The 13,701-nt window shown below is 37.6% G+C and overlaps 3 protein-coding genes across 6 annotated transcripts in view; 2 read left to right on the top strand and 1 right to left on the bottom strand.

Moving 5' to 3' along the window:
• Positions 1 to 9,053, bottom strand: part of LOC100633851 (WD repeat-containing protein 55-like) — a 16,048-nt gene extending 6,995 nt beyond the window's left edge. The window contains exons 1-4 of one of the 3 annotated variants that reach the window (XM_019997120.1): positions 8,973 to 9,053; positions 8,764 to 8,875; positions 2,157 to 2,349; positions 1,784 to 1,875 (exon numbers count right to left, since the gene is read on the bottom strand). In XM_019997120.1, coding sequence (XP_019852679.1) covers positions 1,784 to 1,875; positions 2,157 to 2,284 — 220 coding nt within the window. In that variant the 5' untranslated portion in view covers positions 2,285 to 2,349; positions 8,764 to 8,875; positions 8,973 to 9,053. Of the gene's footprint in view, positions 1 to 1,779; positions 1,876 to 2,156; positions 2,350 to 8,763; positions 8,876 to 8,939 lie in introns of those variants that run through there. The other 2 variants (XM_019997121.1, XM_019997122.1) reach the window with 2 other exon arrangements.
• On the top strand, positions 3,260 to 5,417 carry LOC100635737 (uncharacterized). 2 transcript variants are annotated; one of them, XM_019997123.1, is made up of 4 exons: positions 3,260 to 4,000; positions 4,200 to 4,374; positions 4,527 to 5,078; positions 5,160 to 5,417. In XM_019997123.1, the coding sequence occupies exons 1-4, from the start codon at positions 3,771 to 3,773 to the stop codon at positions 5,163 to 5,165; spliced, it is 963 nt and encodes a 320-aa protein (XP_019852682.1). In that variant the 5' UTR covers positions 3,260 to 3,770; the 3' UTR covers positions 5,166 to 5,417. The 2 variants fall into 2 exon arrangements, with proteins under 2 accessions (XP_019852682.1, XP_003386949.1); XM_003386901.3 differs by having other exon boundaries at positions 3,261 to 4,000; positions 4,527 to 5,417.
• A 188-nt stretch (positions 9,054 to 9,241) lies between the features above and the next one.
• The window catches only part of LOC100633723 (cytoplasmic FMR1-interacting protein 2-like), an 11,673-nt gene continuing 7,213 nt past the window's right edge, over positions 9,242 to 13,701 (top strand). Inside the window, exons 1-8 of the mRNA XM_019997097.1 lie at positions 9,242 to 9,551; positions 9,642 to 9,719; positions 10,816 to 11,099; positions 11,615 to 11,738; positions 11,882 to 11,986; positions 12,410 to 12,505; positions 12,962 to 13,168; positions 13,326 to 13,439. Of these exons, the coding sequence (XP_019852656.1) occupies positions 9,354 to 9,551; positions 9,642 to 9,719; positions 10,816 to 11,099; positions 11,615 to 11,738; positions 11,882 to 11,986; positions 12,410 to 12,505; positions 12,962 to 13,168; positions 13,326 to 13,439 (1,206 nt within the window). The 5' untranslated portion in view covers positions 9,242 to 9,353. The remainder of the gene's footprint in view (positions 9,552 to 9,641; positions 9,720 to 10,815; positions 11,100 to 11,614; positions 11,739 to 11,881; positions 11,987 to 12,409; positions 12,506 to 12,961; positions 13,169 to 13,325; positions 13,440 to 13,701) is intronic.

Below are 13,701 nucleotides of genomic sequence, written 5' to 3'. Positions count from 1 at the left end.
AGAGAGAGAGAGAGTGAGGGAGGGAGGGAGGGAGGAGGGAGAGAGAGAGAGAGAGAGAGACAAAAGGTAAATATAGCTTCAAAGGACTAGCACCATGCTGTAAATAGGCATAACAAATATTTCATTAAATATTATTTCATTAGCACCATCATTATACTATTATACATGTACGCGTAGCTAATAGCCTTTTCACACTTAGTCCACTGTGGATCCAGAATTGGGATAAAATCCAGGATTTAAACAGGATTAGCTTGTTCACACTTGTCTTGAATCAGGATTGAAGCTAGATCCAGTCAATCCACATCCAGAGGTAGTTTGAGGTGGATTGAAGTGGATTAGTCTTAATTACATATTCATAACCTGTAGAAGCCAAAGCAGTTTAATTCACTTTCAATTCTTTCAAAGTAGCTTAGTGTGAACATAACCAAAGAGGAGGATTCTATTTTAGCAGGTTACAATTCTGTATCTAAAGTGGACAAGTGTATAAAGGCCTTAATAACTAGCAATAGCCAGAAGTAATTTAAGCCATTACTCTCTTAATAGTATACGAGTTTAACAAGGTTACTAGGACTTGATATGGCATCTGTTTATTACAACAATAGATTGAGTAATCAGCTTATCACTAGGCAACAAAACTATTACAAATAATGATGACGATGACGATGCAGTATGACCATGCATATTGAAACAATGAGAATCAATACATACTGTATAGAAATATAATAGGAAATTAAATGCATAATAAATAGCTTACCAACAAACATAGAATAACTACTGATACTAATATTATTCTAAATAAGAATCCACCTGCAAAAACTAACAAACTTAAAATGGCAAACCTCGAATATTTACACATACATGTACATATTTTTGGAAACACAAACTCAAAAAATACAGCCTTAACAAAAACTGTCCCATGCTTACTCCAAAAGCAACATTCATCCTTAAGAGTACATAAACAAAGAGAAACACTTTGAACTAGTAAACTAGTTACACATACACAGTGTACATGTACATGTACATGTATATTGGGAGGGTATAAAGGTCAGTGGACACATGGCTGAGTAGTTCAAAACAAGGGATAAGAGCACAGGTTGTTTATGCATTAGGCTCTGTTTATGTGTGTGTGTGTGTGTGTGATTGTATGATGAACTAATAATGCTTTCAGTATCAATTATGACTCAGCAAACAATTATAGCATGACTGTCAGATTACATGTACATTGGCAAATGCTAACAGGAAATGAGGAGAGAGGAAGAGACTGAGGGAGGGGGAGAGAGAGACTGAGGGAGGGGGAGAGAGAGACTGAGGGAGAGAGAGAGAGAGAGAGATAAAGAAAGAAAGAAGGAGAGACGATATAAGTTTTATAGAAGAAAGGTAAAAAGAGAAGGCTACAAAATAGGAGAAAGAAAGGAAGTATGGAAAATGAGAAAGGAGACAAACATAATCTTAGCAAAAAATACAATAAGCATATCCAATAACACTATCAAGTAACAAACAATACAAACTATGATGAAGCAATCGAGATACATGTACGTGTACATTACTTGACAAAACAGAACTGAACTGTTAATGAGTGGAACCGTAGATATATGTGCATGGAAAACACAAACACACATACACATTGCATCATCATCCATTATCAATAATTACATACAGTACAGTAGGTATATAGGTACACGATATCTATTCATGTGACAGGAATACAAAGTGTATGATCATTGATTAAGCAGCTACAAGTATGCATTTGATGAATATAAGTACTATCATGTGATTCACCTACTCTTGCCGGATTTCGAAAACCTAAGGGAGCGACAGGAATCACTAGAAATTCTGAGATCTTGTGTTTGTTGGACGTAGTCTTTAGTAGAATAACTAGAGGAGAGAGAGAGAGAGAGGGAGAGGGAGGGGGAGGGGGAGAGGGAGAGAGAGAGAGAGAGAGAGAGAGAGAGAGAGAGAGAGAGAGAGAGAGAGAGAGAGAGAGAGAGAGAGAGAGAAGTAATAACACTCTATATTAATCATAATCATAAATAATTAATAAAACTATGATAAACAGTGTAAGCATAATAAATAATAATTAAGTAAAGTTGCCTAGTAATAATATTACAAGGATATTAAAAATAAAAACCAAATAAATACAATCAAAAATCCCTTACATTAATACTTGTCCATCCATGGTCCCACAAGCCAGGAGAGGAGAAAGAGGATGAGAATCAATAGCTAAGAGATTCTCATCATGGAAGCTGATATGAGGACAAGGAGGAGCAGCCCCACCTTGACTCATTGTATTCAGTTATGAATGAGAGAGCAGCTGCTGCACTAGCACCTGTTTACTTAGACTGTCAAAACCTTCAAAAAAGAAAGGAGGAGTTATATTATATTACAGCTTTACCCTATGGAGTATGGACATTGATTTCACAAAATAATTGCAAAGTAATAGCTACCATTAAACACACACACACACACACACACACACACGCACACGCACACACACACACACACGCACGCACACACACACACACACGCACGCACACACACACACACATACAACTAAAAATAAGGTTTGGTTTATACAAGTACTTTATGCATCAGAACAAGCTCATTCTTATACACAGCATACATACAATGCACAATTATATTAGGCAGCTATGTGTCACATGTTCTCTTTATAACTTGATGAATGAAAACCTGTAATGACTAATCACATGCCTGCATTTTATTGAATAGGACAGTAATAGTATTAATAAACAGTTATAAGAACCATATAACCAGTAATAATAATAGTAACAGCATAACTAATGTGAGTGCTCAAATAAAATTATTATGTAAGAAACAATAATCCTTACTATTACAGCCACATGCATAATGTAGACGGGTTCAGGGCTACCAAGTCTGATTTATGGAATGCCACACGTTAACAGAATCTTTAAGATCGTTATCAATGGCTGAAGACTGGCTCCAACAAGCAGGCCATTGTTCCTCCTTCCACGGTATTGTAAGCATCAGGTGAATGTCAGCTGATGCAGGCTGCCAGCTGTGTGTTTTATTAGGCATTGCAACATTTGACAAACACGGCTTGAGAAAACGAAGCATAATTCATTAGGCCAATAATAGTAAATGTGACCAGTAAGCAAACTGAGACACATTATGTGCATTGTGGGGGCTATCTGTTAGAAACAGAGACGGGTTGTGTAACAAGAACAGCTGTATGTTCAAGGTTATACAAAGTTCATTCAAATGCATTACATAATGTACACTAGGCCCGTGTCTTGTGGCTCTGTCATTCTATGCCCATATAAGGAGATTCACGAGGTGTATTGCGCAATAAACGCGCGGTTGCTAATTCCCTCTAAGGAATTTGATTGGTCAGTACAATCCGCATACCTCCTGACCGCATACTCGCCGCCGACGATCGAGATATCCCGCCATTTTCCACGCCATTGTTGCCCGGCAAGGTCAGTGAAGACGCGCCGTCTTAAGCTTTTAGCCTTTTCCTATGAGCTTAACACCATCAAAACTACACCAAGAGAACCCTAGGACATTGGAGAACCTATTACAAGTGACCAGAAGCGTATCTGGGAGCTTTTTACAGTAGAAAAAGGAGAGCGTCCCGTCTTTGCCAGTAGTCAGCTGATCCCATCCATCTCCCCCACCAGGCTGAGTAAACAATCTTGGACCAAAAAACACCACCAAAACACACTTTACTCAACTCCCCTCTCATCACTAAAGGCTTTTCCTCATCTCTACGAAGGACAGAGGCAGAAGAAGGGATGGATCACACTTCAGCTTTCACGGGGTTTTACTCGCCTCTAGCTACAGCCATACCGCCCAGTCTTCGCTATCCTTATCCACCCACCCCATCCAGTACACCAGCAAGGAGTGTTGGAGGAGGAGGTGCACCTACTCCTTCTGGAGGTATCCTCTATTATCCACAACAGCCTCTATCTTCCCCATCCGTCATTGAGAAGGGCAACCAATCTGTACAGGAGGGGCAAGCAAGGTGAGAAAGAGAAGGCTAGGGAAAGAGAGATAGCAAAGCTAGGTATAGATGGCAAAACTTAGTTTAAAACCTTTAAAAGTTATTTATTATAGAGAGAGAGAGAGATTGTTACTTTGGTACTTTTTAAAATATACAAACGAAAACTGAAATTCGAAATTTTTAGTTGTCATTTACAAAAACTTTCTTTTCTCACTCTCAGTGCTACAACAAGTCAAGATGATGAGGATGAGTCACAGAAGAGACCGCCTCTTGACAAGAAGCTCAGACGACAGATTGCCAATTCAAACGAGAGGCGAAGAATGCAAAGTATCAATTCTGGTTTCCACACGCTCCGAATGCTAATGCCACATCTACAGGGAGAGAAACTCAGCAAAGTAAGTCAAAGAAAACAAACCAATAACTGTTCTTCACTTACATAAATTAGTAGTACTCTCTTACTAGTATTACATTTTCTAGCAAAATTATTTCTGTTTCACACCTTCCTTTAACTTTCTTTTTATTTGTAATTTCTCCTCTCTCTCTCTAGGCCTCAGTTTTACAACATGCAGCTGAGCACATCTTCCGTCTAAATCAAGACAGAGACAGGCTCATACAGCAAAACACCACGATGAGAATGATGCTCACCAAATACTGGACAAACGATTCTAAAGGAGGCGATGGAAAGATGACAGAGGGAGGGAAAGTCAGCAAAGCCACGAGCCCCATTACAGTCGATGAGGAGAAAGCAACTGCTAAAGAGCTCGAACAAATATTTACAGCAGAGCACGAGCTGCAGATGATAAAGGAAGAGCTACAGCGTGAGAGGACTTTGAGGATCCAGGCAGAGACAAAGAACCGTCTACTGCAAGAGAGGATGGGCTCCGGAGAAGATTCTGAAGAAGGATCGGACGTAGAGTTCTATAGCAGTCGCAAGAAGTCCCGAATCACCCCAGAACCACGCAACAACCTTGATATAATAGTACGGGCCATCCGTCAGATTGAAGGAGATGCATTCAGTCGATCAACTACTCCTACGTGTTCAACTCAAGAAAGAGCAGCACTTTTCGTACCCATCACTACATCTAATGATACGTCAAGAGTGAGTCCTGTTACACCAGTGTTTGCTTCATGATATCAAATGACTCTCATTTTCCTTTCCTTCCCACTTCTCTCTCTATAGCTCTAGCTCTCTTTCCTTATCAATTCTTCTCATCATCATAATAATTGTTATCATTATCTCGCACTCACTCAGTAGCAGCTGTACCATAATATGCCTACATATACACACACCCACGCAGTATAATTATGCAACAACAAACATTTGATTATAGAAATAAAAAGAACTTGATTGATTCCCCCCTCTCTCTCTTTATTTCTTTCCTCTTCTTTTGACCATTGTAATTATTCTTTCTTTTGAGATGATTATAGACCAGATTGATTATGTTAAAAAATAATTATGATGACTCTTTAATAATAATAATAATTTCAAAAAAACAATCATAAAATAATTGTTCAATATTAATGCAAGCGATCACAACATAACAACTACACAATAAACCTTTCACTCATTCAGTGGAACAATCCCTTACAATCCACTTCTGTCTATTGCTATTCAATCAATCTTTCACATGCAATAGCTAGTATAGTAAGAAGTCTAATAGTATTATTCACTGAAATACAAGTATAGACAATGACTGGATTACAAAGAACTCAACCATACAGTGGTAGCATTCTAAACTACAATGTGTACCATTGTTCAATAGTTGATTCATGTTAAATGAAGTACAGACAATAATCATACATAAGATTAGTATATGACACACATGGATGTTATCATACTGAAAACAGCCAGCACATTCATACTATAATTTATTATCCATAGCTCATCATAACAAAGTCAGCTGGTGTATGGATTACAATGAAAACTGCACACAAAAGCTATTCCTTAACATCATTCAAAGGCTGAGGGGCTGATGCAATTGAAATATGAGAATTATGAGTATTCCCAGAGGGAGAGAGAAATTCAAAATTGACTCAATGAATGTGGGTAGAGGAGCAGGAAGTGCTGGTTATAGCAGCTGTTTGGGGATTTGTTCTTATGTACACAAAAAGGGGCTCTGTATTTACTATTAGGAGAACCCTTAGGAGGACCATGAGCTCCACTTACCACACACATACACACACAGAGTGAAATACATAAAACTCAAGACAATCTTTCATACTAGGAAGAACTATTAGAATATTATAAGAGCATGATGCAGGGGGCACAATTGTTCCCAAAATGGATTCCCACTTCCAAACATAAGGGAGGAAATTAGATTGAGATGAGACATCACAGCAAAACAGTGACCGAGACAGGCAGGCTCCATCAACATAGCCAATGGAGGAATTTGTATGCACTGGGTTAGTAAAGGGATTTATTGTGATCAGGTAATTTAGCAATCATCGAGGGAAGGGTGTGTCTTCATTATTTAATAAAAGTCCTGATCAGATGCTATCACTATTGATGTAATAATGATGATGACGCAACAAGTTTACAATGCAAACAGTAGGAGAGATTTCATTTTAGAAAGAGGATAGCGATGACACCTAGTTCAAACTTTAAAATACAAATAGGCTGGAATAGTTTGGATAAGGGACAATGGGTCTTGAAATTAGTACTTTTTTGAATTCTTAAAAACAACCAATAAACAGCATTTATAGTACAATTATCTCTAAAAGGCTCTTTAAATCACAATGAAAAGCATTCATTATCTGGCCATCATAGTATCCTTGATGATCTAATGCCAACATTATGAGTCATAATGTAGTATGGGATACTCATAAATGTAGTAAACTGTAATGCATAGTAGTGAGCCAAAGTGTATGGCATTACTCATTAATACCTCAAGGTTATAATGTACCCAATGGCACTATTTCTAAAAGGGCCTACTACCAAAGAGCTGAAAATTAGTGGAACATTCTCTGCCTAATTTCAAATCACGACACCTCTGTCGTTGCTAAGTAACGGGTGTCCGGTGCTCATTAAATAGAGTATAGAGGGGAGAGTGCACGGGTGGGGGACAGGGTACATGAAACATGTGGAAGTGTTGATGATAAGGAAGCAGTGATTATATACATGATCAATCATGTGTGGATAACTGTTCAATATAAAGTGTGATTAATGCTTTATGATAAAATGGATTAATAGGAAGAAACACAGGACTAGAATAGAAAATAAAAATAGAATATAAAATATGTTAGTCCGCTTCTAATTGCTGGAAATTGGTCTTTTCTAGGTATTATGTTTATACAACATTAGATATCACATTAAAATTTAGCTATAATAATACAGAGCATAATGTAGAATTGAACCAACTACAGCTGGGCCATAAAAATAAGCAGTATGCCTCACAATACTAAGCATCTCTTACTTCCTATTAAATATTCTTGTACTTTCTATTAATGAAAGGCTGGGGCATTGACAGTAGAATATTGACACTTATTTGAATGAAGACACATAGATATCGCAATAAAGATACCGTCCATCTGAAAATTTTTACAGTGACTAATGCTGCGTTTACACTACAGAAGTGGGCCAAACCTTGCTGAACCAGACTGAGCTGGCCCTGCTGTACTAACCATGCTTGCCTGGTTTGGCCCAGCTGACTTCAGCTCAGTTTGGCTACTGTTTACACTATCAAATGAAACTGTGCTGGCCCACTTTAAACAGGGCTGGCTCAGTTAAAGAAGCTAGCGTAAACACAGTATTAAGTTATACTGGATTAGAATATGTGACCATAATTGACAAAAGGGCCCTTATGGCGGATTTTAAAATTGATCGTTATAATGGAAAATATCAACCTGTGAGTGCTTTGTTAGACAATCATTGTTTCTAAAAGTTTCATGGTAACTTTTTGCATCCTGTGGAGTAATTTTATGATAAATGGGGCTCAGGAAGTTGGATTTCTTAGGCTTGAAAGACAAATTTCCCTACCCGCCATAAGGTACCTTTTGTCAATTATGGTCACATATTGCAAAAATTAGATAACACGTTTAATTACATGCCACATTCAATAACAAGTAAAAATAGCACAATTTTGAAAAATGTTCCACCACATAAATATCCTGATTTACAGTAGTAAGTATTCAGGTATAGATCACTATAGCCACTATAAGCTACTCTGAGTGACACATGGAGACTGATGCTGCCTAATTCAATTTTAATTTTACTATAATAATAATTATTATTTACTATTAGTACAGCTGGCGATTATTATTAAATAAAAGGAAAGGCTATACATTCAGACATAAACGCAACACATGTGCCAATTAATAACAATAATAATAATAATGAGATACTAATTGCTACACACATATCTACAAGTACCGGTACTAGGGACGGAGTACATGTATTATTAGTAGGATCACATGATCCCACAGCTGATCAAATCAAGGGCATTAAATAGAACAGCTAGTAAAACGTTAAAGTAATGTTGTATTATTCTTACGACATGCTTAAAATGGATTGCAAACTTTAACTTTGCATAAACATGGATTTAACGAGAGGCATAATGTGATAATATCATTGATTTTTTTAAAAACTTGTGAAGATTGGAATGATGCAAAGTTATCGTTTTATGCATTAACTTAACTTGGGCTTTATATAGAAATAATAATCACTGTCCCCATGCAAGTACATACATACGCAAACAAAGCAATTTTGAAAATCAAAATAATTATAATGATTGATAAGAATAATTTCAATTCCAAAACAAAAAATAAAATGGAACGTTACTACTGACTTTCAAAAATAACCGGACAATTTTCAAAAGGAGAGAACGTGAGAGAGGCTCCTGGACCTTCCTTATTCACTTTTTATACCAATAATTACAGAGCGACAGTCAAGAGCCCAATCTGCCAAGGCGAGAAAGAAAAAAATCGAAATAATTTACAATAAATATTGTTGGTGTCCGTTAACTTTTGCCTGCTGTTCCCAAGGGCTGGGACTTACCAGTAGCCTCGGTACATCTTCTTTAATTTTATGGCCATCACAACTCACTGCTCTCAGGCCTGAGTGAGAAATGGAGAAGGAGGCGTGGTTTTAAAACACGTTTTGCTAAATCTCCGCGGACTCTCGTGATACTTGATGGGTGTGGCTAATTGTAAGAATACGGAAAGTTTTCAGGAATAAATCCGTGCATGGTGTGGGTGTGGTTTACCGCCCGGTCACTTCCGTCTTTATTCCGTATACGATATCTCCGCATTTCTTCGTACACTTTAAGTAATCCTCCGTTTATTGTACCAATTTTGCTGCATTAGAGAGCGAGGGTCTGACTAAAAGGGCCATCCACTCTCTCTCTCCCCTCTTCTTTCTTCCTCTCTCAATTATAAAATGGCTACTCTCAAGGATGCCATTACGAACGTGGATTGCCTCAAGGAGCTCTCCCTCCCAGACGAACAGCCCATCATAGAGCCGGAGCCAACCTCACTCGTCTACGAGGTCTCCTTCGACACCAACTTTGCTGACAGGACGGCCTTCATTACAGGCATAGGACGCTATAACGAAGAAGCCACCATCTGCTCCAACTTGGTTTGTACACAGAGATGACCCAGACACCCATCATGGCTTATATTTGTGGCAATTAACATTAATTTTGTTTTTTTTTTTCGATTATTTTAGAACGTTATTCTAGATCAAGGCGAGGACTATGCTGGTACTCTTTATACATGGCGCTCGCTCTCTCGTGCCGTGCCTGCCGTAAGACCCTCTATCTATCCTATCTTTAGTTCCAAGTGTTTTTGATGATTTTTCTTTGTTTATGTTCAGCAGAGTAAACACTTGCCTTTCACAATAGCATCTCCTAATAGTAATTTATTTTACTTTTACCAGTACAGCATAGACTGTATATATACAATGTACGCACTGTACATATATGGGAGGAACAAAATGTCCTCCTATCCACTTTAGAGATTATTATTTAATGGGACGCTATAGGAATTGGAATCCATTTTTATTTTCTTCTATAAGATACTAACTTGCATGTATAGTATTATTTCTTCTTAATACTACTAGCCTGTCTTTATTTTGAGATGGGCAGGAATGAAAAACAGTCAAACCCCAAAGCTTGTCTAAATTAACAGCACAATGTTTATTTCTGTATACTTCTCATACTTTGTTGAAAATTGATAATAATTAGTCAAAATCATTACTGTACACAGTTCACATGTCCCAAATGTCTAGCTATGTGATATGCAACTAGACTGGATCTAAAATCTAAAATTCTGTATGAAAGTACTATGTAGATAACATAGATGCACAGTGCTTCTTTGTGGTATCTCCATATTACATGTAATCAAGGCAATTAGGAAAGTATATTTTGTTTTATTTTTTAGTTTATTTTTTTCTTAATGGTGATTGTGTGGGTGCAGTGTACATGTATGTATTCTGCTCTTATGTTTTATGCCATGTACAAGGTGTATTTTGCATTGTGTGAATATCAATACTGTTAAATACTCAGTTTACTTTTTATGGAGTGTTGGAATTTGTATTTAATAACACCAGTTGCTGACTTTATAATATACCCCTGTCTCTTTATACTCTCCTCCCACTCCCCCCTCCCTCTCTCTCTCTCTCTCTCTCTCTCTCTCTCTCTCTCTCTCTCTCTCTCTCCCTCTCTCTCTCTCTTTCTCCCTCTCTCTCTCCCTCTCTCTCTCTCTTTCTCCCTCTCTCTCTCTCTTTCTCCCTCTCTCTCTCTCTTTCTCCCTCTCTCTCTCTCTCTATGTTTCAATTAATGTATATCTTTACCTTTCTTTTTTTCTTTCTGTTCCTCTCTCCCTCTCTTTCTCTCTCTCAGATCAAAGCTCATGACCAAGCCAATAGGTTAGAGATATACGAGAAGACCGTCCACGTCCTTGGCCCGGAGGTTGCTAAAGCCAAAGACCTCATGAGGTTCTTAAACTCTGCCATTACAAGGTTCTGTGAGGAGATTCGTCTCCTAGCCCATCCCGAGAGAAAGAAGGACTTCATATCAGAAACATACCTCATGACGCTTGCTAAACTAATCAACATGTTTGCTACTCTGGACTCTCTCAAAAACATGAAGGCTTGTATCAATAACGATCTCGCCTGTTACAAGAGGTGGGTATGGTTTGAGCTAATGGGAGTGGCTTATAATAAATTATTAATAAATAATGAGTGTCTCGTTCTTGTATTACTTTATCCTGGAGGAGTGTCTTGGTATTACTGTATAATAGATCAAAGCATAGTACAGTGTGATTAGCATTTGAATATAACACACGTGACACTTCTATAGTTGAATTATATAGTTACATGTACAATGTAGAGTGTAATTTAATAATGTGCACATGTACATATATGTATGTGTATATTAGTGCACTTGTATTGAGTGTGTGTTTGTGCTGTACATGTAAGTATATGCTCATGATTCCTTTCACTGGATTAGTGAGAACAGTCTCTTTTGTTTGTTGTTCTATTTAAAGTTACATACAGTACAGTCTGTGATGTACACATGTACAGCTGCTCCTATTATTATTTAAATGGATATGCATTTTATTGCTGTTCTCTCTCTCTCTCTCTCTCTCTCTCTCTCTCTCTCTCTCTCTCTCTCGCTCTCTCATTTTCTCTCCCTCTAGAGCTGAGAATATTCTCAATAGAGGTAATGTTGATGCCTTTGCTATTGAAGAGTCTCAGACGATATCCATCTTCTTTGCTACTAACAACAGCATCACCAATGAACTGAAGAAACACTTGGAAGAGGTAATAGAAAGAGAGAGAGGGTGAGGGGAGAGAGAGAGAGGGAGTGAGGGGGAGGGAAGGAGGGAAGGAAGGTGAGAAGCAGAAAAGTGCAATGTACATGTACATGTATGTGTGATATTTTGAACTACATGTGTTATGAATAGGTTCCTGGTTATGAGGATGTTTTGGTTGAGACCATTAACCTCTGCTGTCAGTATTACGAGGAGCAGCTGTTTGTACTGCCTAATGAGAAATACATTTTATTAAAGGTACAAAAAAATAAAATAAAATAGAATATACATTTAATTTAAATGCAAATGCAATACATGCACTACATGTATATTATGCATGGTGTACATGTAGTTGCATTGAAGCTCTGTGGTGTGTCATTAGAGGATTTCAGTGAAGATAAGGGATTTATAGTTTACATGTTGTTTGTTGATTTTTTTATTGTTGACAGTCCCACTCCATGCATGACTTAAACATTGCACTCCTTCATTCTGGTTTAGAATAAGCATAGCTTTTAAATCACATTCTGCCTGTTTCAGCCAGTATCCAGCTTTTATTGGATAAGTACATGTATACATGCATACTTACATGTACATGTACATACATGTACATGTACATGCATACATGTACATGTGCATGTACATATGTTACTGGTTCTCATGTTTTCTTGTTACTATTGTTAGGCTATTGGGTATGGTATGGTCCTCTTGGATGGAAATGTTGTCAATATAAATCGACTCAAGAAACTGAACATATCACGAGTGGACAAACTCTTCAAAGTAAGAATTGACTAAGCAGGAGCATATACCCATGTACATGTACTTTGATTCTTTAATTTTGGTTGCAATTAATGTACATGTACATGTATATCCTTTATAATGAGGGTTGAGGATATTTTGTAAGTACTTCTGACACCTCTTTATTAAGGACAGGTAGTGTGGGCCCAATGGTGTCCTTAATAAAGAGGCTACACTGTACATGTATTAAGGACAGGTAGTGTGGGCCCAATGGTGTCCTTAATAAAGAGGCTACACTGTACATGTATTAAGGACAGGTAGTGTGGGCCCAATGGTGTCCTTAATAAAGAGGCTACACTGTACATGTATTAAGGACAGGTAGTGTGGGCCCAATGGTGTCCTTAATAAAGAGGCTACACTGTAATTGTATCAACTTACTTGTATTATAATGACATTGTATTAACTAATTTTTTCTCTATTTTTGATCGATTCCTCCAGCTGCTACCAGTGGCTCCCTTATACGGTGATGTCCAGATACGTTTTGCTGACTGGATAAGGCAGTTACCTCATTACGATCAGTCCAAGTGGACCTGCACTAGTGAGCAGCAGGAAGAGAAGGTCACCGTCGCAATTCAGAATCGTGTGGAGGTCATTCGATCAGAGCACGTTAGATTCATATCAGAACTAGCCCGCTATAACAATGAAGTAAGAAATAAGAATACTAGAGCTTGTATAGTGTTATAATTATTTAATTTTTAAAATTAAAAAATAAAGAATAGTGCTTGTAGAATGTACTGTATATACATGTAAAGTTATACCAATTTCATTTGGTTTTGAAAGTGAATTTACTTTTATTCTAAAGATTATCACAAAGAAGCAGTTTGAGTTGAATGACCAGAGAGCTAAGGAGCTGACAGAGATGGCCCAGCAGGGAATCAAACTGCTAACATCATGGACCACTGCAGTAATGGAACTGGTAAGAGCATTGAGGGGAGAGAGAGGGAGGAGGGGGAGGGAGAGGGAGATTTGAGGACAAAATTTTGTTTCAGTTTATGTAAAGGATATGAAAAATAGCAAGCATTGTTTTTATACATAAAGTACATGTAAATTTGTATACACAGTTTATGAATTCATTACTGCAACATGTTATGTACATGTACATTGTGCTTGTGCCTTGTACACTATACATGTATTTGATCATTTTTGTGGTGCATCTGTTGCTATAGTGTTACATGTAC

The sequence above is a fragment of the Amphimedon queenslandica genome, unplaced genomic scaffold, assembly GCF_000090795.2.
Source record: "Amphimedon queenslandica unplaced genomic scaffold, v1.1 AMPQUscaffold_13384, whole genome shotgun sequence".
NCBI lineage: Eukaryota > Metazoa > Porifera > Demospongiae > Haplosclerida > Niphatidae > Amphimedon > Amphimedon queenslandica.
Note: the sequence above shows the minus strand (reverse complement) of the source record. Positions and strands in the feature narration are given on the sequence as shown.

Excerpts from the sequence above, each read along its gene's own strand:
- LOC100635737 (XM_003386901.3), top strand. The coding sequence starts at position 3,771 with ATGGATCACACTTCAGCTTTCACGGGGTTTTACTCGCCTCTAGCTACA. Across the intron at positions 4,001-4,199 it reads GTACAGGAGGGGCAAGCAAG|TGCTACAACAAGTCAAGATG; the intron begins GTGAGAAAGAGA and ends TCTCACTCTCAG. Across the intron at positions 4,375-4,526 it reads AGGGAGAGAAACTCAGCAAA|GCCTCAGTTTTACAACATGC; the intron begins GTAAGTCAAAGA and ends CTCTCTCTCTAG.